We start from the raw sequence: 22,109 nt of genomic DNA, 5'->3' as shown, positions 1-22,109 counted from the left end.
TTCTTCTGAAACTGTGGGATTAATTTGTGTGGACTTTATTTTCAGACGCTCTGGACTGATAGGACGGAAAGTGTCGCTCTGACTGAAAGTAAAACTGACATCTAGGAGCAGCACACACCTGCTGTACACACTCTGGAATAAATGCGGTTTAATAAGTAGCTTTAGAATAATAGTTTCATATGCTTTGAGAAGCGTACTTGTATCAGTTTTGAGTTTTCACTCCAAATTCCTTTCGTCGTGCGGCACGAGAGCGTGAAAGCGCGTATGTGTGCTTGCGGTTTCTTGTTTTTTGCTGAAGTCAGTGGGATTCTCAAGCGCACTTTAACGCTTCTGCGTCCTGCATTGTAACGCAAAGTAAACTGTCACGGAGGAGTTTTTCCGGGTTCACTGTCACGGACTTTCTGTACTTACCCCTTTGGGTGCCTGAGCTCTTCACGGGGTCTCATTTGTAATCTGTTGTGATGCATATTCCCGTAGACCCAAGCACGAGCAGACGGTTCACGCCGCCCTCCGCCTCGTTCCCGTGCGCTAAAGTGAATGAGAGCCCGAGCATGAGCGCACCGGGTCCGCTGCGGGCCGGGCGGCCGTTGGAGAGCCGCACCATGGTGGACGTGCTGGCGGATCACGCCGGAGAGCTGGTGCGCTCCGACAGCCCGAACTTTCTCTGCTCGGTCCTGCCGTCACACTGGAGGTGCAACAAAACTCTGCCTGTGGCTTTTAAGGTAACGTAAATAAAACATTAATTTATGTAGCCGAATATGACTTATTTCATGGCGTTGTCAGTTAAATCACAAGTCAGTCAGAACGCGCTGAATAGCGACTAGTGTTTACAGAAGTCGCGCTCTCTTGAAGAGATAACCATAGCAACGGTAGACTGCGCGAGCCTTTTCCGTAAGAATCCATTACAAACGATACAAACAAACTGTAAGTACTGTCATTATTTATCACTTCTCACAGATTTACATATAACACGTGCTTAACAAAATGTGTTTTTACAGATAGAGTAAGATAGTTGACGTTTGGTTGACTAGGGTCGTCAAAAGTCAAATCGCCAAGCTCACCAGTTCGTGTTCTGGAAATTACGTTACAAACAAAATTCCTTTAAAAAAAAAAAACACTCACCTAAAAGTCACTGAATAATTCAAACACTTGCATATTTTTTTTACTGATATCATCGTAACATATTTCTGCTTGACTGATAATATGAACAGAGGATAAAAACAAAATCCTGACAATTCGACAACACCTTGTACGGTCCTTGATTTCTATTATTATTATTATTATTATTATTATTATCAGCCTATTATTATTATTTAATTGGATAATAGCAATTATATTGATCATCGCGACAACGACATTCAGTTATAATGTTTTGTTTGCGAAAAAATTACTTTAGGCTATATGGAATTATTATTCATATCTAAATTGTGTTTATTTTTATATTTAGCATATATACAAATCACAACCGTGCACTTGCAGCAAACGTAATTTAAATAAAATTGCTAAAATTGAAGAAAAAAGCAAAAATTGATTATATTTAAGGGAACGATGTGGCCTATCCGCGGAGCTAATCATAAATATTTTATTTGCATATAAAAAGAATTATATTAACAGTAATCGTCAATGTATTATAATCATGTATGCGAGCTTATATTGCAATAATTACTGTGAGGGTTGCAACCCAGGTTTGTTTGGTTTGGGGTTTGTTGGGTTTGTGTGTGTTGTTGATTGGGTTTGTTGGGTTGATCTGTGTGTTTATCAGGTGGTGGCTCTGGGTGATGTTCCTGACGGGACTCTGGTCACGGTGATGGCGGGAAATGATGAGAATTATTCCGCGGAGCTGAGAAACGCGTCTGCCGTCATGAAGAACCAGGTGGCGCGATTCAACGACCTGCGCTTCGTGGGCAGGAGCGGCAGAGGTGCCACATCTATCAATCTGTTTTTCTGTCTGTGGTCAGATGCATGCATGTGGTGGAAATCCAACAACATATTTATACATTATGATAGAATTTTTTTTTTTTTTTTTTAATGCAATTCAAATATAAATTTAAATGTATAAATTGTTAAGCTAAAATATTGCACAGTGGAGATCGAAAAAAAAAAGGGTACAGCATGCTTCAATTACTTGTCCCAGAGAAATAATTTCCCCACAGCAGATTTTTTTCTTAAACGATTTGAGGTTTAAAAAAACATCTTGTTTACACACTTAAAAACACCCTACCTCTTACATAGCTCACATTCTTTCACAAGCTTTTCCTTCTCGTCTTTTTCCTCTTGGCCTCGCTCCTCGCACTCACATTTTTCCTGTAAATGTTACACTTTAAATAGTTGCAGACGGATGAGTGGAAAGCGCTGCAGTGTGCGAATTAAAAGTACCTTTCATTTCTGCAGTCAATTACCCCACCCTCATAGCCCTCATACAAGCCACAGCTTTCTCCCCCTCAAAGCGCAGCTTCATTGCATTTATAGATCACACACACACACACACACATGCACACAGACACAGCGGAGTCCCGGGAACAATCTGGAACACATTGTCTGACTAATCCACATCATAAACGGATTTGAAAGCGCATCAAAGCAGTAGTGTTGTCTCTTTTCAGAGGAAACTCATTCATTTCTCCCAGCTGTATGTGACCCACCTCACTGGGATTGTGCATGAATCTTTACTTCATGCAGCCAGAGGGAGTTTCTGTTTTACCTGAGGGCTTTTCTGGTGTATAATCAACTTTATGTAATGTAGTAATTTTTCACAACCGAAAAACTAAAAAGAAAAAAGCTATAAAGCTGTCAGTGGAGCGGCAGCCTAAGGTACAAAAGCTAAAAGGTACATTTCTGCACCTTATTTACCACTAAATGGTACATATTATTACCTTAAAGGTACATATTGGTGCTTTAAAAGTACATATTAGTAGCCTACTTTAAAAGTATATACATTTTAATATCTAAAGTGTACATATTAGTACCTTTCAAACTGGGAACTATCACAGTATTGTACCTTTTTTTCTGAGAGTTTAAATGATAGTCCCATAGGGCACTTTCTAGAATTAATTTAGAAAATATCAAGTATGCAAATATTATGTGAAGATTATTTTGTCATAAACATGTTGCTAAAATACTGGCTGCACAATATTTGTGACTGTTTCAAACCACAAATACTTTCCGGTTTTGACTCAACATGTTGACAGTGTGGTCAGAAAATTTGACATTTTATCCTGTGTCTTCTTAGGAAAGAGCTTCTCTTTGACCATCACTGTGTTCACTGGACCACCCCAGGTCGCCACATACCACCGTGCTATTAAAGTCACCGTGGACGGACCTCGAGAACCAAGACGTGAGTACCCAGAATTCCCCTGAATGACTATCAAAAAGAGCGTTAAGAGAGGTGTACGACCGTTTCCAAAATCACCAACAATGATAACATTATTTTGAACTGGTAACCACCTCTTTGCATGACAATTTTCTGCATGAACTCAAATGGTGTGTTTTATATAAAGGCGCTGTCTGTTTTATTGATTTATCGTCTGTGTATAATTTCATGCTAGACTGCAAATCACAACTCTGGTAGAAAAGTATTTCTTTTGCGGTGTTTGATAGCGAGGGAAAGTATTTGAGGAGGTGATACGAGATGAGATAGTCTCTCTTTTGTGTCTGCTTTATACCGTGTTATTTACAGCAGTAAAATCCAGGCTGAGCAGTCTTTAGAACGTGTGCCAAGTAAAACAGATTAGTTAATCTGTTGGTTCCTGGAGTTTTTCTTACTGTATTAGAGCTTGGAGGTTGATAATTGCACACTATTATTGCTAAATCGGTAAATGTGTGTAATGGTTTTGATATTATTCTATGTTGGGATGGAGTATTCGGACGGTGACACCTATTTTCGGAGCACCGACGGCTTTGAAAGACCTATGAGTCATTCACAGATGATACCAGGGAATAGAGCCACTGTGTGTGTCTGTGTTCCCAAATAGTGCAGTGTATTTTTGTGAGTAAGTGTTGGTTTCAATGTCAATGTATTCTTTATTTGGGTGTATACATACCTGTACAGCAGCGTGTGTTAATATTAAACAGCGAACAGTCTTTCGTGGTCTAGATGGTTGCCAACCTCAGATGTCAGTTGTGGTGTGTTATTAAGCCGTTTCGGGAGCAGAGAGCGAGGGTGCGTCTCTGAGCCGCAAACACAGAGGGTTCAATGAAAGTGGCCACTCTTTCTGACCAGCGGGGTCAGCAGTGCCTGACCGCATTAGAGCCGCTGAATTAACACAGCACTGAACGCCTGCTAGGGGTACAGATCCATAACGCTAATGCAGCCCGTGACCACAGCAAGAGGAGACCAGAGAGAGAGAGATAAGAGTAAGTTAGTGCCGCTGTTTAAAAAGCCTACTTTTAGGAACAATATTCATTTAATTATGTATTTATTTATTTACATATTATTTCTGACAGTTAAGCACACCTCACTGCCAGTTTTCATAATTTCATGCAATATATACAGTTTATATATATATATTAATTAAATTATAAATTAATTGTATTGATATATATATATATATATATATATATATAATATTATTTATTTAAATTGTAAATTATAAATTAATTTATTGTATTGCATAATATATGCTGATTTGAATCTTAAAGAGTTGTATTACAGTATCTTTGTCACTGTATTACAGAAATAAGAACTTATTTTGAGAGAAAATTACCCTAAAAATAGGCTTCAGTTTCTTTATACATTTTTTCCTTTCTTTTGAACGTTTGAAATGTGACCTGGACATGTTTTTGTTCTGTAAAAAAAAATCTAGCATTACCTGAGTTACCTGAGAAATGTTACTTGTTTTGATATTTTATAAAATGCAATGATACGTAGTAATGCAAAGTACATGCAAAAAACCCTTTTGGTTCAATCCGGCACTATGTTCACCTTTTGGTTACGTCTGTAATTCTAGATTTCCTCATGCACGTCATATTTAACATGTTGGCTGACTGATGCTTGGCCTGTAATGACTCTTTAGGGCTGTTTCCTGTAGAGCTGGTCACACTGCCGTACCTGTAGCTTATGCTCACTCAACTAGCACTAATGAACAGGTGCTTCAGACGCAATGCAGTTTGAAATGATGTGTGAGTGAGCGTTGTTTCACGTGGTTACGGTGGTGCGGTTGCATTAGACTTTGACATGTAGATCCTCTATCAAAATTGTTTTTTTGCTATAAAAATGAAAACTAGTACAGCAAAAAGTGTGCACTGACCATCCCATCATGCTGAATATGAATGTGTGTGTGTGTTAGATTGAAGTCTTTTGAATTCACTGCTTTGTTCATTTGCTGTTTGTGTGTGAATATGCACTGGAGTGTGTGTGTGTATTCTGCTTTTGTCAGATATGTTGTGTTGATGGTATCTTTCATAAGAAAAACCACACCCTCTTCTCCCCCAGGCACGGGCTGACTGGCAGTATGTGTACTTTGATAGTGCTGCCAATAGAATAATACCTCATTAATGTTTACCTGTGGAGTTGATAAACCTGATGGATGGGGACAACCCCCCCCCCCACGTTGGGTTTTTATGTTTTATGGGGACTTTCCATAGACATAATCATTTTTTATTCTGTGATCTGTATATTCTATCCCCCTAACCTTCACAGAAAACTTTCTACATTTCTACATTAAAAAAAAAAGAGTATTAGTATGATTTGTAAGCTGGTTTCCTCACGGGGACCAAATAAATGTCCTGAAACTTTGGTCCCCACAACAGAGGACCATACAAACACGCACAACACACAGTAGCACAGGCATCTTGAAATGATGAATGCTATCCACACTTAATATAGCATAAATACAGCTGACCTAGAAAGTTTTCGGATAATATAGTCATACTTAAATTATTATAGGAGTGCGTTTTACAAGAAAATACAATTTCAGCCTCACTTCTTCACAATTTTATGTGTAATTCAATGTGTTATTTACTGTTTCTTTGTAATTATTTGTGAAAATTGCTAGAGTGAAAATTGTTTCAGAATAAATCCAACACCAAATTTTTTTCAATGTATAAATGTCATTACCTAACAACCTGTCAAACCAAGCAGCATTCATTTTAAAGATGCTTTTTGATCAGATTATGATCAGGGGTTTCGGGTTCGACTGTATTTGCATTTTGGCACACAGCTCGCAGAGGGCATGTAAATCTGTTAACAATATAATTTGCTGTGTTATTTTTCCACAGATATCATTCTGTGTTTCTGTAAATAAAGGAGTGTACATGCATACATTAGTATGTGTGTGCGTGTAAAACACCTGCCAGGTGTGTCATCCATTAAATAATGCATGCCGCACCCATAGAAATGAATACATAGTTCTGCATATTGCAGATGATATCAAAAACAAAAATAAAGTATAGATCTCTTTCTTTAAGAAAATCTGATTGCATGCTATAAAGGGGTCTTCATTTGAGATTTTTCTTTCCTATTGGAGGATAAAAATCTTGCATGTGTGTGTGTGAGTGTTCTGCACATTTTTAATGGTGGCATCGTCACACTAATGCTATTAACAGTCATTCTGCTATCAGTGCATCATATGAATGTTTCTTCAAAGCAACGCTAACAGCTAGTGGCAGTTTTCGTCACTGCTGACGCTAATTATGAATGGAGCCAATATTGGAAGGCAAATGATTGGAATGCGTTTGAAAAATGAACAGACGATTCATTACAGTGGAAATGCATGCAGTGCAGATTTAACCATTGGATGGGCGCATTGCTGCTTTAGCATGCATGTAATGAATCCTTGCTGATACTAGAGCTCCAGCTACAAAAAAGGTGTCTTTGAGGATGTAACAGTTAATTCTGTCCTCTCGTTATCTTCACCTCCCAGTCATATTTTCTTTTCTTTGAGGGATAAACTCAACAAATGCTGACAAAAGAGGCATGGAGTATCTACACCCCTGCACAAGTCACACACATCTTACAGGCTCAGCTTGTGTTTGTGAACTTCCTTGTTTATCCTTTCACCCAAGCAGACACCATTAGTAGCTTTAAAGAGTAATTTAATAAAGTAGCATAATAAAGCACCTCACAGTCCATGATAAACGTCTGAGAGGCATTGAGTAGGAGAGAGAGACAGAAAGGCGAGGGAGGAGTGTTACGGGAATATTATAGTGAATCATCTGTTTATTTTTCTGCCATTTTTAACAGTGAGGAATATTTATATATATATATATATATACACACATTAGAATTTTAAAATAAATAACAATAAATTATATAGGCAAGGCAAAAATTTGAATAAGAAATTATAATTAGACTATACATATAAACTTTATATCTACGATATGTCCTCATTTAGATGGCAAAGTAAACATTTGAGTGTGTGAACTATAAGACTGAAACCTATTCTACATGACAGATATATCTCAGTTCTCACACTCCTGCAAGCTGCAGTTGCTTCAAATCCTGTTACACGCACATATACGCGTAGGCGCTTGCGTTTTGAAGTCAAGGGTCTCTTCCTGCCCTTTAACACCTCTAGCAGTTCTCATCAGAACACTTCTGCCCCTTTCTCTGTCATCTCCTCCCTAATTTCCACTCTGAGAGGCATTGAGTAGGAGAGAGAGACAGAAAGGCGAGGGAGGAGTGTTACGGGAATATTATAGTGAATCATCTGTTTATTTTTCTGCCATTTTTAACAGTGAGGAAAATTCTGCAAATAGCCTAATTGAAGAAGCGAGATGTGCCCAGACTTCCAGTAACACACACACATGCCGAGCTTGTTGGAAAAAGGAGATTTTAGTGTAGTGTTTCAGCATTTTAAATGGGTCATATCATGAGGAATCAATTTATCCTTGATCTTTTGAGATGAAAGACTTCATTGTGCCATGAAAAATGTAACTTTTCAAGCTCAATATTTTCTGCTAGCATGTCTTGCTTCCGCACTTCCACAGCTTTCTGACGTCAGACAGATACGTTTGACCATGACTGCCGTACGTTAATGATGTCGGTTTGATTTTCAGAAACTTGACCCATCCACTGATGGCAAGATAATAAAGAGGAAGTAGAATATATTCTATTATTTATAAATATGGGAAGATCTAAAGATAAGATTCAATTTAGGAAAGTCTGTCAAACTCTGCAGATCATTCTGTAGAATCCCAATATTAGAAATGAGCGTCTGAATTTATTTTTAATGAAATCACTGATCTTTCCAGACTGATCTGAACAGTTTAAATAGCACATTTCAGTGTAGATTGTCTTGCAAGCAAAAGCAGTAAAATGTTTTTTGTTGTTTCACATGTGCAGAGGACTTTTACATGGAAGTTTAAGACACAAAGACAAAGCATATGTATAATGGTCAAGGCTAAATTAATTTTATGTATATATAAAATTATAAAATTATATAATAAATTATATAAATAAAAATAAATTACAATATATATAATGTACTTTATTTATGTAATTTAATATATTTTAATGTATTTAAATGTTTGATTTTTTAATTTCCACTCCATCTTCCAGAATAATCTCAAATAAAGCCTTCAGACAGTCAGTCTCTGCTGAGAGCTGCCCGTTTAAAGAGCCGGGTGAAATTCCTCACGCTGAAGCTCAGTTGCGTTTGAATTTCATTAGTTTGGCACGGGAATGCGCTCCTAAATCATGCTCTTTACACAAAGTGCAGCCAGCAGAGAGCAGGACACCTCCGTCAGATGCGTGTTTGTTCGAAGACACGAAGTGCATACAAGTTGAGCACATGTCGCATCATCTGGGTCAGAAGGGTTTCTTGGTTTAAGTTGCAACTAGGTCAACCAAAACCAACCAAACACCAAACCACACATATGCAGGTGCATATATGCATACAATAGCACTGCCCCTCAAAGGTTTGGATACACATACTCATTCTACACAACTTAGAGAAAGAGTAAAGTCATCAAAATTAGGAAATAACACAGTATGAGAATTATGTAGTGAATTATATGTGATTCATTTTTGTGAAACAAATGAATACTCCTATTTTTGAGCTTCTTCTTTATCTAGATATGGAATAGACAAAGAAGCAGTTCAAAAATAAGCCACATTCATCAAACAACTTCAGATATGTGATATATATTCATATATATATTACACATATATAAACACATATGTAATTTCTCACTGAAGTCACAAAAAGCCACTAACGCACATGTTTGTTGTTACACCCTTTTTGTTTTTCATGTTTTTTTTTGCATTAGTCATGAACAGGAAAAGCAAAGAGGACGTAACAACACAGACATGCTGTAGAAAACACAAAGCGGTGGGTGACTGCCTCTGGCTGGTGTTTTGCCTGATGGATATGGGCACTATTGAAGGGTCTTTCTTTATCTCACCTGCTCCAACTTGCCCTGGAGAATGAATCAAGGATTAGAGATAATAATAAAAGAGATTCTTTATTCCCTTGCAAACAGGACCATTGGAATTGTTTATATGATTTTCACATGCCTCAACCACTACACATGGTTGAATGTTTTAATTGAAAATATTTGTATTAATATGGATTAGTATGTCGTACATAATATAACATAATATACAGTGGCAGGTCTATTTTTATGCATTTACACTGCAAGATCTAATGCACAGATCAAAAATTTTGACACATATCCAGATTTTCTGTTGACATTCTCTTAAGACATAACCGACGTGTTTACATTAATACCTTGCCAAGACAGGCATTTTGACCACATTTCCACACATGCACATATCCGAAATCAGTATGACAGGCACCTACCACATTCTGTATTACCCGTATTACAAATTCTGTATTCTGAATTACTAGTACTGTAGAAAGACTTATCTTTAGATATTGGTCTGCTACCAAACTACTTTTGATACCCTTCATATTTGAGGTGCAAAAAAGACAGAGCATCTCAGAAACAGAGTGCAGTGTGCAGTTTGAGGTTGAATAGAGGCTCTGTTTGGGATTTCAGTTTACCGCCCAACACACTTCACTGGCACAAACCCTCTTCCTGTCATGGGCCAGTGGGATTGGTCACGCACTGGCCTGACATCACGACAACTCTCAGATGGAGAGAGACCGAATTTAGGGTGTTTCAAAAAGGAAGACAGGTGCAGCGATCTTAGCAGATGTAGAAACGTCTCCAGCGTTTGTTACTACGGAAGCACACTTTCATCTGAGGCCTTGGTTTCCACACCTGACGTACGCAAAAACTCACTCTCACCAACTGTCAGCTACAACGGTGGAGAGAAAGACTGGTGGCGCTCTGCATTATTCAACATATTAAGACATTTCAAGTCATAGAAGTGCTTTATAGTGCGTTTTCAGAGCTGGTAACCCTAATGAACAACTTCAGACTGCTCTGATCCTCAGCTGCCCAAAGTCTGTATGTTTACAAGGTTTAATATTCACCAAATGAGTGTTTGTAAATTAAGAGAGAAAAAAATTAAGAGCTGAATTACCAAAGTTACTTTGAATTTGTCCATCTTTTTGAATTGTGGTATTGTCTGTAAATGGCACGTAAAAACAAAATGTGCTGTGGTTGGTATTTTTTTTTTGCCAAAAGTCAAAAGTATGCCTATGATTTCTTCAGAATTGCGTTAAAAAAGTGAAATAATCTAATGCCACAGTGCATGAAAAATGGTTAATTCTAGAACATGAAAACAATTGTGTGTAAACATAGTTAATTTTTTGCTTCTTGCATGTTTATTCAATATTTTTGCTAATTGCATTTTTGATGTTTTTAGCACTGGAAAAAATGGTATAGAATCACTTCTCACTCAAAAATTACTAGTAAATTTCACAGTTAATTACAGAGAAACAGCAAGTAACACATTGAATTAAACATGACATTTTGAAATAGAAAGACTGAAATAGTATTTTCTTGTAAACCCTCCAAAAATCCTTGTTTTATTTTTGAAAAATCTTTTTTTTTTTACAGTGTATCAATGAGAGTCTTAGTTGAAGACATTTATTTATTTATTATTATTATTATTATTATTATTATATGTATTTTTTTTTTTTTTTTGCTGATTTTACTTCAAAATAAGCACAGAAATGTTAGAAAACCCAGCAAAATCCATCTGAGCCTGCTTATTTTTCACATCTCTAAACCTCCTTCTGTCGGTCAAGCAAAAGCATACTTTACCCTCAGTCTGTGCAGATCGATTTCACAATGTTATCAAGTGCCTATCAGCCCCATTTATAGACACCCATACAAATATTTACAGTGTGCCCTGACTGACACGTCTGGCCCTCCACAGTGGATGTCGAGTTTCAGCCCTGCCCAAATGCACACACACTCTGACACCGCTAAAAGAGCCTGTGTTCTGTCAGTCCAAAAGGGAACATATGTTTCTTTCTTTTCATCGTTAGAGAGAGAGAATGAAGAGAGGGAGGAAAGGAAGGAAGCTGGGCGTATCAGTTGATCAGTGTGAGTATGAGAGCCGAAAGTGTGCCGAGAGGGCCTCTGTGTACACGCTCCACTCACAGAAAGTATGGACTCGAATGAATGATGATGATAGCTATACTGTTTATATCACAGTATTTATTGGGCAGGATGATTTTACACTATGTGAGAGTGCCAATGAAACTTTAAGTAATGCTAAAACAGAGCAGGACATGTCACAAATGGGTCAAGATGAGAAAGACTTTAATATTAAAGAGTGCACCACAAGTTTAGTCATTTGTAGTTGTTCTTTTTACACTGAATTTCTGGTGAAAAATAGTTGTTGTCTGTGTTTGCATGTCAGTCTGTGCATCTGTGGTGTAGATTAGTGATGGGTCGTAAAGAAAAAAAAAAAAGTTTAATTCATTGCAATTGTCACATGAAGAAGAAAGAATTGAAAGGTGAACTAATTATTTATGTTTCTTGTAATTTATCTTTTGCTGCATTTTTTATGATGTTCTAAATTGGAATATGATGAAAGATTGTTTGTGAACTTTTACAGGGAATTTGCCTATTGAAAAAAAATCAACTTCATTGAAAAATCATTGAACTTCGTTCAAATAAAGTAAATGATTAACAATTTCTTCATTTTGGCTGTACAAGATCAAATGAGAGAGTCGGTCAAATTATCTGCTCTTCCCATCATTAGTGTGCTTTCAGTCACAACCTCTAGATCACTTAGATCCAGTGATCTGGCACTCTTAACAGTGCCCAGAACTAGATCTAGGCTCAAGGGTGATCGTGCGTTTGCGGTGAGCGGTCCAAATCTGTGGAATAAGCTGCCACTAGCTATCAGAACGGCACCGACTCTGGCTATTTTTAGATCCAAATTAAAAATTAATTTATTCTCTATGGCATTTTAAAATGGGTGTTGCTTTAGGACTGTATTATTATTTATTTATTTTTTAACGCTATTTACTTCATGTTGATGTGTTATTTTCTATGTGTACCTTGTAAAGCACTTTGGGCAACTTAGTTGTATTTATATAGTGCTATATAAATAAAGAAAGAAAGAAAGTCACTCTTTCTTCAAGTTTCATTCCAATTCATGAATGAGTCACTGAATCATTAATTCAAATGATTTATTCAGAAACTACTCAAGTAACTTTCTTTATGAGTGTTCATTGAATCAGTTACTCGACCATTTCATTCCAAAACACTGATTAATTCAGGAACCATTTCAAGCGACTGTCTTTATGGTCATTAAATCATTGACTCTGCCAGGTAAATGTATGTATGTATTTCAAAATAAACAAAACTAAATCTCACTAAATTATATAATCTGATAAAAAAAAGACACTACTTTTGCCAAATTACCATTTCAGTACTACTTATTATTCTAATTTTACCTATCACATGAAAAATAATGCATACTCTAAACCATGCTAAAAAAAAAAAAAAATGTGTGTGAGGATGAGATTTTCATTGCATTTAGGACTTTATTATAAGAGTGGTGTACATGCATATTGTGTATATCATAATGTGTCTGTTGCAGTTGTGCTGAGTTCATCCCAGATCACTTCCCCATGACATGTGCGTGTATGTGTGTGTATGAGAGGGATGCACTCATTATTAATTAGTGTGTCTGTGTGTGTCCTGTGGTTATGATATCATTCTCACAAAAAGTCAACATTCCTGTCTAAGTGCCCCTTACCTATGAAATATTCATTCATCCATAATTCAGACAGGGTGAATGTAGGCAGGGCAGATGTAGGGTTTGACCCCACAACCAGCCAGGAGAGAAACTGTCCACGCTAGTGCCTGAGCAGACAGGGTTTAACTGTGTAACTTTTCAAACTGCAGTAAGAAAATATACAGTATATCACACTATTGTGACTTACAGTAAGACTACAGCTTAGTAAAAGTTACTGCATGAGGCTGAATATGTAATATTTACTACTAATCCTTACATTTGACTTGGTTGCTCTTTCATACCTCAGAAGCTGCAGTGGAGAGATATCAGTTGTTTTGCATTTAAGCATCAACTTTGTTTCAAATTTTCTACTGAAATGTATTGAGAGAAATAAAAATAGACACAAATGAGACCTACAGTAAGAGAGGAGCTAGGAAATGAATGTGGATAGCAGCTCAGATCATTTGATAAGAAATTTAATTGACGTTTGATTGCACTTCAAACTTCTGCAGATGTACTGTATTTCTGCAGTCCTTTTCACAAGAGAAGCATCGGAAAAGTTGGAGAACAAAAAGTCTCTATATGGATTTACCTTATATGAAGGATTTAGCATTCACTCAGAAATTGCTAATACATTTCACAAATAATTACAAAGAAATGGCACATATAATTAAATGTTATGTTATTTTGAAGTAGAAAAATCATTTAATCTCATTGCAGTCTAGGAGAAACAACTAAGAAATTATGGTTTCCTTTCCTCTGGGATTGTTGTTTTGTGTATCTCACACTTCATAAACAAACCAAAAAGTACAAAAATGACTGTTTACCATTTCAATCAAATCAGAGAGGGAGACAGCAGCAACAAATGGAGGGAGCGATAAACTGACAGAAATATTACCCCAGGGGTACAAAACGTGGAGTGATGGATTGCCCTTGGGTGAAAGAGAGGGCAAGAACACACAAAATCCATATCACAGCGTCTGTTATCCCTCTATATCTGAATAAAATATTCAAATACAGCCATTACTCCACATTAAAAACCACAAAATGTTCACATGTTCCTCACACACGCCACCGATAGTCACATTAAACTCATCCATTAGAGCTGACCAGACTACACATATGATAATGATGATGATTGTGTGTGTGTGTGTGTGTGTGTGTGTGTGTGTGTGTCTGTGTAATGGCTATGGCAACTTATTGTCTGTGATAAGCCCCCACACACACACACACACTCACTCACTCACACACAGTCACTGATGTTTTTCTTGGTGATTTCCTCTGTGGATCATCAAGCATTACATGAGTCATGACTGAGTACACAGCTCTGTCTTAAAGCCATAAGCTCTTTTTCAGACCCTTTTTACCCAATATTTGTATATTTTTATGCTTATTAGAACATGATGTTGTTAGTTTTGTGAAACACTGATGTCAAACTTTATTGGGATCATTTGTGAGTGCATCTGCTCCTGTGTGAGTTTCTGTCTATGTGAAGCATTCCAAAACAGGTTCCATTAGTTAGTTAGGATGCTGTCTTGTCTGTGTATTTTAGTGTTTATTTTAAGTTGTTATGTGAAAATCTGCCAAATTGTTTGCACTCTGTTTACTGCATTTGTAGCATGTCAGTTATTTCAGTTACTTCAGTTACTTATTTTTCATTATAAAAATAAATAAATAAATACCAAAAAAAGAAATACTTTTGCATTATACCCTACCATTCAAAAGTTTAAAGTCAGTAAGATTTCTTAAAAAAAAAAAAATTAATACTTTTATTCGACAAGAACATTAAACTGATCAGAAGTGACAGTAAAGACATTTTTCCATAAAATTTCAATTTCAAATAAATGCTGTTCTTTTGAACTTTCATCAAAGAATCCTGAAAAAAAAGTATCACAGTTTTCACAAAAATATTAAGCAGCACAACTGTTTTCAACTTTGATAATAATAATAAATGTTTCTTGAGCAGTAAATCAGCATATTAGAATGATTTCTGAAGGATCACTGAAGACTGGAGTAATGATGCTGAAAATTCAGCTTTGCATCACAGCAATAAATGACATTTTAAAACATATTCAAATAGAAAACAGTTATTTGAAATTGTAATAATATTACACAGTTTTGCAGTTTTTACTGTATTTTTAATCAAATAAAAATCTTACCAATCCCAAACTTTTGAATGGTAGGTTAAAAGTTGTTATGAGACTTGTGTGATGGAATTTCTTACAGCCTTTGATATCCAATCTTTCTTTGAAAAATAATGTGTTTTTTGAACATTAAAGCATGTCAACATATTCTGTTACACCAAATACACAAAATAATGATCTTTAAAAAAGCATCATATGACCCCTTTTATTAATGCCTGTAAAGCTGGTAAACCCTGTAACATCCACATAATATGTGCATGATACCAAAAAGGGAATGTTTATGTAAAGAAACTCCACTCTCAGGAATCACCTCAGTAATAAATAACCAGAAAGTTCATGTGCATAAACAAAACGACCGGACAGTGTTACCTTACATGTTGTTTTGTTTTTTCCTGAATTAGTCATTAAAGTTTCACATTTCAGCTTTTAACTGACACTGGCTTGATTTACTCCAAAATTAATTATGTTTACTGTAAACATTCATGACAATGAAAAATGTTATGTTCTGGTTTATTGTGCCACCATCATTCTGATTTATTATGCTTAACTTTTATCGAATCTGGGATATTGCTATCATAATAACCCATTGCATTTCTCTCCATCTCTCTGCAGGTCACCGAGTGAAGCCGGACGACCCTCATAAGCAGTTCACCGATCGCCTGAGTGACATCGAACGTTTCCAGAGGGCCAGTCTGAGGATGAACCCTGGCAACGGGACCACCCGCTCCCACCAGACCCATTACAACCCTGCCAACACCACACCGATACCAGGTGCGTGTTTTGTCCCTGGATGCCCTACAGATCCAGTGTATGTGTTTGCTTGAGTCAGACGTTCAGACTCATCACAACAACTCGCACCTCGATGTCTGGAATCTAGCAACCCCTCTCAATCTCGGCTCCCACGTCAGCGTGTGCGATAGTGGCTGAGGATACGTTCTCAGACGCATATAAAGACCTTTGAGCATGATGTCTGCTAGCAAACCAGCAAAACTCTCACACTCTCAAAGGCACGTATGCACTTCGCTCGCAGTCTATCTTTCTATTTTCAAATAGACATACACACCCAGGCAGATTTCACACCCCACCCGTTCTCGGTAATGTGTGTGTGTTGCTGAAATGTGCTTCTTTTATTCATTTCTGTTTGCTCACTGTTTCTGCAGCGTAGACTGAATCACTCACATTTCAAAAGAACTCAGACTGGTGTGTGTTTGCAGCCGTCTGACTCACATTTCAATCAAATGCTCATCTAAGATCAAGAGCGTCAAATGAGTTTTATTTAGTTCTTTCAATCATTTGGGTCATAACCCTATGAATGTATTCCTTACTTCTCTCAGTTTCTAAGTTGGATGCTGTTTGTAAGCTGGATACACAATGAAATCTTGTATATCAAACGTCTGATATGTTTTCATTGGCTTTGATTTTGTCATTTTGTTAAACAATTTTGCCTTTTTTATTTGTTCTTGTTTGCTCCCTGCATCTGTAGTGTAGGCAGAATCGCTCATATTTCGTAAAAACTCAAACAGAGTTGTCATGTGTTTACGATTATCTAAGCATTCGTGACTCACATCTCTCTCTGCGATCAATCAAAAAGCGTGAAAGACCAAATGCTCCCCAGGGTCAAATCATGTCCCGCTGCAGTTCTTTCATCTTTCTTTCATTCTTTTGACCATGCGCAAATCCATAATTGAACCTAAACCTATTCATTTATGCCTTACTACAGTAAGCTTGTAAGTTCTGATAGAATGTTAAAACCAGATGGGTGTACAACATTCATTTTGTCAGTCACTTAGCTTCTATTTCTGTCAGGTCATGTTAGGTAGCTCCGCCCACATTCAAATCTCATTGGTTCCATTCTTATTATTGGTTTTAAATAACACCGTATGAGAATTATGTAGTGATTTATGTGTGACTAACAATTGTGAAACAACTTAAAATTCTGGACATTCATCAAACAACTTCAAGAGGTGCCTTTTCTTAAAAAAACTAAGACGTAACTAACATTTAAATATTAAAAATAGAAAAACATAACTTCATAAAAATGTTTTTGTTATAACAAAAAGTGATTTTTTAAAAAATGTTTTTAAAGAAGTCTCTACTGCTCACCAAGGCTGCATTTATTTGACCAATAATACAGTAAAAACAGGAAAATTGTAAAATAATATTATGAGTTAAAATAGCTATTTTTTTTGTTTTAATATACTTTAAAATGTAATTTATTTCTCTGATAACAAAGCAGATTTTTCAGCAGCCATTTGTCTTCAATGTTACATGATGCTTCAGAAATCATTATAATATGCTGGTTTAGTGCTCAATAATATGATGATTTGGTGCTGTTAATATTTTTGATGCATTTTTTCACATATTTTTTGATGAATAGATAGATACATCAAAACCTCACTGTCTGATATTAGCATAGTTATCTCTCACCTCAGGGCACTGTGTCTCTGGCTGTCTGTCTCTCTCATCGTCCCAACTTCATCTTAATGCCTAAGTCTCAACACTTTCTGTCAGACAGCTCTGTGTGGTATGAGGTTTGCAGACAGACATGTGTAAGATAGACATGTTTAATCAGATTTATCACACTCATCGCAGGGTAATTAGATGGTCTCTCATTCCACCTGAATGATGTAAACTGTGTGTGTGTGTGTGTGTGTGTGCGTGCGTGCATGCGTGCGTCCGTGCGTGTGTGTGTGTGTGTGTGTGTGTGTGTGTGTGTGTGTTGATTGCATCATTCTGGAGTCTTGAGGTTAGCAGATTGTTGATGACTGTAAACAGATATTAAGTTACAAAATTCACAGCACAAACACAGACATGGTTCATACTTAAACAGATTTGTCAAGCACACAGCGCCGTCCCACAAACACACACGTACACACACCTATTGTCATGCCGATGGAGCAGGGAAGCGAATTAAAGTTGGCTTTAGTTAACATGCAGCGACACGCTTCGGACAGAAATAAAAACGAATGAGGAATAAACGAAAGAAAATGCAGAGGGAGTTTAATGAAGAGAAAAAAGAACAAGCACACAGAGATGCGGGCAGAGCTGTGTGTTTATTTTGGCAGCGTTTATTCATGCACTCATGCATATCCCACACACTGCGGAACAGACACGCACATCAAATATGTCTGTGCAAAAGATTAATTATTTTGCATAAAGACAAGAAAGTCTACTTTATGGACCATTCATTGTTTTGTTTTTTTTGTTTTTTTTGCATTGTTACAATTTTTATGACATTCTCTCCCTGAAACTGCATGTAGGCATTTATGTTTATAATTTATGTTTTTATGTATATTCTTTTTAATTGTTTAAATGATCATATTTTTATATTCATATAGAAATGTTTTATATGAATTATATTAATTGTTTTATTGAATAATTCATAATTTAATTTTTCCCTTTAGTGTGCAGTATCAGACAGTCAGTGAACAGACAGTTGGTTTGAGTCTGAGACTACACGTGTGTGTGTGTGTGTGTGTGAGAGAGTGTGTGTGTGTGTGTGGGGGTACCTGGTATTTATCACGTTATGGGGACCAAATGTCCCCACAAGGATAGTAATACTAGTAAATTTTGACCTTGTGGGGACATTTTTGAGGTCCCCATGAGGAAACAAGCTTATAAATCATACAGAATGAGTTTTTTTGAGAAAGTAAAAATGCACAAAGTTTCCTGTAAGGGGTAGGTTTAGGGGTAGGGTTGGTGTAGGACAATAGCACATACAGTCTGTACAGTATAAAAACCATTACGCCTATGGAATGTCCCCATAAAACATGGAAACACAACATGTGTGTGTGTGTGTGTGTGTGTGTGTGTGTGTGTGTGTGTGTGTGTGTGTGTGGACTTCAGAGAGTGTTGAAGTGTTTTTAAGGTGTGGTGAAAGATCTGACAGGAAAACCAGACTTCATGGTGGCTGTGTTTGTTTTTGCTGGTTCTGAGGAAAGCCTGCATTTCCACTCAGCGTTATACAGCTTTTCTTTCTCTCTCTTACTCTCTATTCTCTTATGTCCACAATCATACTATTTAAATGGACAGTATCTTTTTTAATAATATTTGATTAATGTTTTTATTTTTTTATTGCTATAAATGTATATTTTATATATACTTACAATAATAATATATATAAATACATATTTTAGAGCAGATATTACTATTAAGTTACATTGCTACTTTTAGTTAGCTTCTCCCCCAACATTAGTCCTCTCAGAGATGCACAAATTTCACATATTGTACTGCTCACAGACTGTTTCTGTGTCATGCTGCTTTAATAGTGGTAGAAATCTGTCTGTTATTGACGTTGTGTTTCAGCCAATCAAAATATTTGAGTGAGATGTTTATTTTCAGCAGAAGCACCAGCTGTGGCCTGAATAAGAGCATTTATACTAAAGAATTTATCATTGTGCGGTGAAAACCAGAGAGAGAGAGACTGAGAACTGCGTGTTATTAGTGGTGTTTGTGAAGACAAGCATCACTACTACTATTGCTCAAGATTTATTCAGACTCCTAACCTTAAGTATTAATCTTTGGAGTTACAGACATGAATGATACTTCAAATTAAAAACAAAATCCCATAGACTTGCATTGAAGGGACCCAAGCTTTTGTCCTGGACTAGTAATCAACCACCACAGACTACGTTTTGCACGGACAAGCACCGCTCACATTTTTCTCTGAAAATGTAAAAATCTACTCACATACGTCTCATATCTCATACATGTATGTGTGTTTGTCGCAGCGATTAGCTTGTAACAACTATCTCATCTCGGTCTGAGAGCAAACAGGATTTATTTGCATGTCAAATTGGCAGTTCAGTGCACTGACACACACACACACACACAAACATACTCTATAATTCCCAAAGTATCTTATTTTAGACTCGTGCAGCGACTGTTGTGTGTGTGTGTGTGAGAGAGACAGCTGCGTTTTAATGCTGACAGAGTGTTTTAAAGCGTTTGGATCATACACACATACAGGCGTCACACGCTAGAGATAAGATATCTGATAATCACACACACCTTTAACAGACACCCAAAATATCATTCCTCGTGACACACTGATACTTTTCTTGGCTCGTCAGCAAAACAAAGATTTCAGAGTTATCTACTCACACACACATGCTTTTTGACAGATGGAGTTCTAACATGTGTGTGTGTGTGTGTGTGTGTGTGTGTATGTGTGTACTGGTTTATATATCCTGGTGGGGACTTAAACCTGACTACACACAGACTCATGGGGACTCGTGTCAAGGTGGGGACCTAAATTGAGGTCCCCACGGGTACAAAAGCTTATAAATCATACAGAATTAAGTTTTTTGAAAATCTAAAAATGCAGAAAGTTTCCTGTGAGGGGTAGGTTTAGGGGTAGGGTTGGTGTAGGGCAATAGAATATACGGTCTGTACAGTAGAAAAACCATTACGCCTATGGAGAGTCCCCACAAGGATAGCTGACCAGACATGTGTGTGTGTGTGTGTAATATGACACCAGCATAAGATTTCATGTTTGTTTTTCTCGGCACCTTTGATGAAAACACTAGCAGCTCTCTCACATTGAACATGTGTGGACAAATTCATTGTGTCGCAATCCTACAAATACGCACTCAGGGCTGGACGGCATATCTAATAAGCACTGTATATTAATGATGATTTTGCTGCCAAAATAAAATTAAAATTAAGCAACAGCATCCCCGGTTTACACTTTATTAACAAAAATGGTGTTGGTACTGTAAGTTTAGACTACTTCCATGAATCAGTTTAATCAACTGAATCAACTGTCCGTTTCATTCAGTGAACTGATTTTAAACTCTGATTCAGCAGTTTGTTTTATCATTCAAAATTTTTTACATGTAATAAAATGTAATATATTGTTATATTGCTATATATATATTTAATATTATGTAGAGGTATCTTAAATATTGTCAAAAGGATATAAAATGTTTAGAAATCTCTTTGAACTATATTGCACAGCGATTAATTATTTTTTTCTTTTAACTATATCACACAGCACTTTATAATTTATTGCATTAATTTATATTTTGGTTTGATACATTTGTTTAATATTATAGATTATTATTTTGCTGTATATAAATGAAAAAGTTTCTCTTATAATTTTTTATTAATTTACAGCAACTTTTAAGAGGAAATATATATACATTTTAATATAGAGATACAAAATAATGTTGGAATAATTTTTTGAGATTTTTTTAAATATCACATTGTGCCTTATTATTAACTGTGCTAATGTATATTTTGGTTATATATTATATATATTAGGGGTGCTCCGATCAAGATTTTTGAGGCCGATTGCCAATCACAGAAAGCAGTATCTGCCGATACCGATCACTGATACCGATCTTTTTAAAGCCTTCTTTAAAGTCCTCTTCTTTGATTTCAAATCCAAACATTGTCACTGAAAGTGCTTTTTCAGTATGCACTGCAAACGGAGTAATGTGAACCTGGCATTATGTGTGTGCGCTGCAAGTGTGCATCAGGAGAGCGCGCGGGCGCTGAATGATTAAACGCTGGCAAGAATTAAAAAGTAATGCAATTTATAAACTTTAGTGACGATGTGACACTGCCTCGATTGTGCAAGTGACAATTCCCGTGTCAACTGTGCAACATGTGTGTGTGTGCGTGTACCTGTTTTTCTATTCTGGTGGGGACTTAAACCTGAATACACACAGACTCATGGGGACTCGTGTCACGGTGGGGACCTAAATTGAGGTCCCCACGTGTAAACAAGCTAATAAATCACACAGAATGTTTTTTGAAAATCTAAAAATACACAACGTTTCCTCTAAGGGGTAGGTTTAGGTGTAGGGTTGGTGTAGGGCAATAGAATATACGGTATGTACAGTAGAAAAACCATTACGCCTATGGAGAGTCCCCACAAGGATAGCTGACCAGACATGTGTGTGTGTGTGTGT

General features: G+C 36.6%; 1 protein-coding gene across 1 annotated transcript in view; it reads left to right on the top strand.

Moving 5' to 3' along the window:
- runx3 (RUNX family transcription factor 3) overlaps positions 1-22,109 on the top strand; it is a 63,941-nt gene that overhangs the window by 27,497 nt on the left and 14,335 nt on the right. Inside the window, exons 4-5 of the mRNA XM_016546236.1 lie at positions 3,230-3,334; positions 15,805-15,963. Of these exons, the coding sequence (XP_016401722.1) occupies positions 3,230-3,334; positions 15,805-15,963 (264 nt within the window). The remainder of the gene's footprint in view (positions 1-3,229; positions 3,335-15,804; positions 15,964-22,109) is intronic.

This window comes from Sinocyclocheilus rhinocerous, unplaced genomic scaffold (assembly GCF_001515625.1).
Source record: "Sinocyclocheilus rhinocerous isolate Xijiao unplaced genomic scaffold, SAMN03320098_v1.1 scaffold730, whole genome shotgun sequence".
NCBI lineage: Eukaryota > Metazoa > Chordata > Actinopteri > Cypriniformes > Cyprinidae > Sinocyclocheilus > Sinocyclocheilus rhinocerous.
Note: the sequence above shows the minus strand (reverse complement) of the source record. Positions and strands in the feature narration are given on the sequence as shown.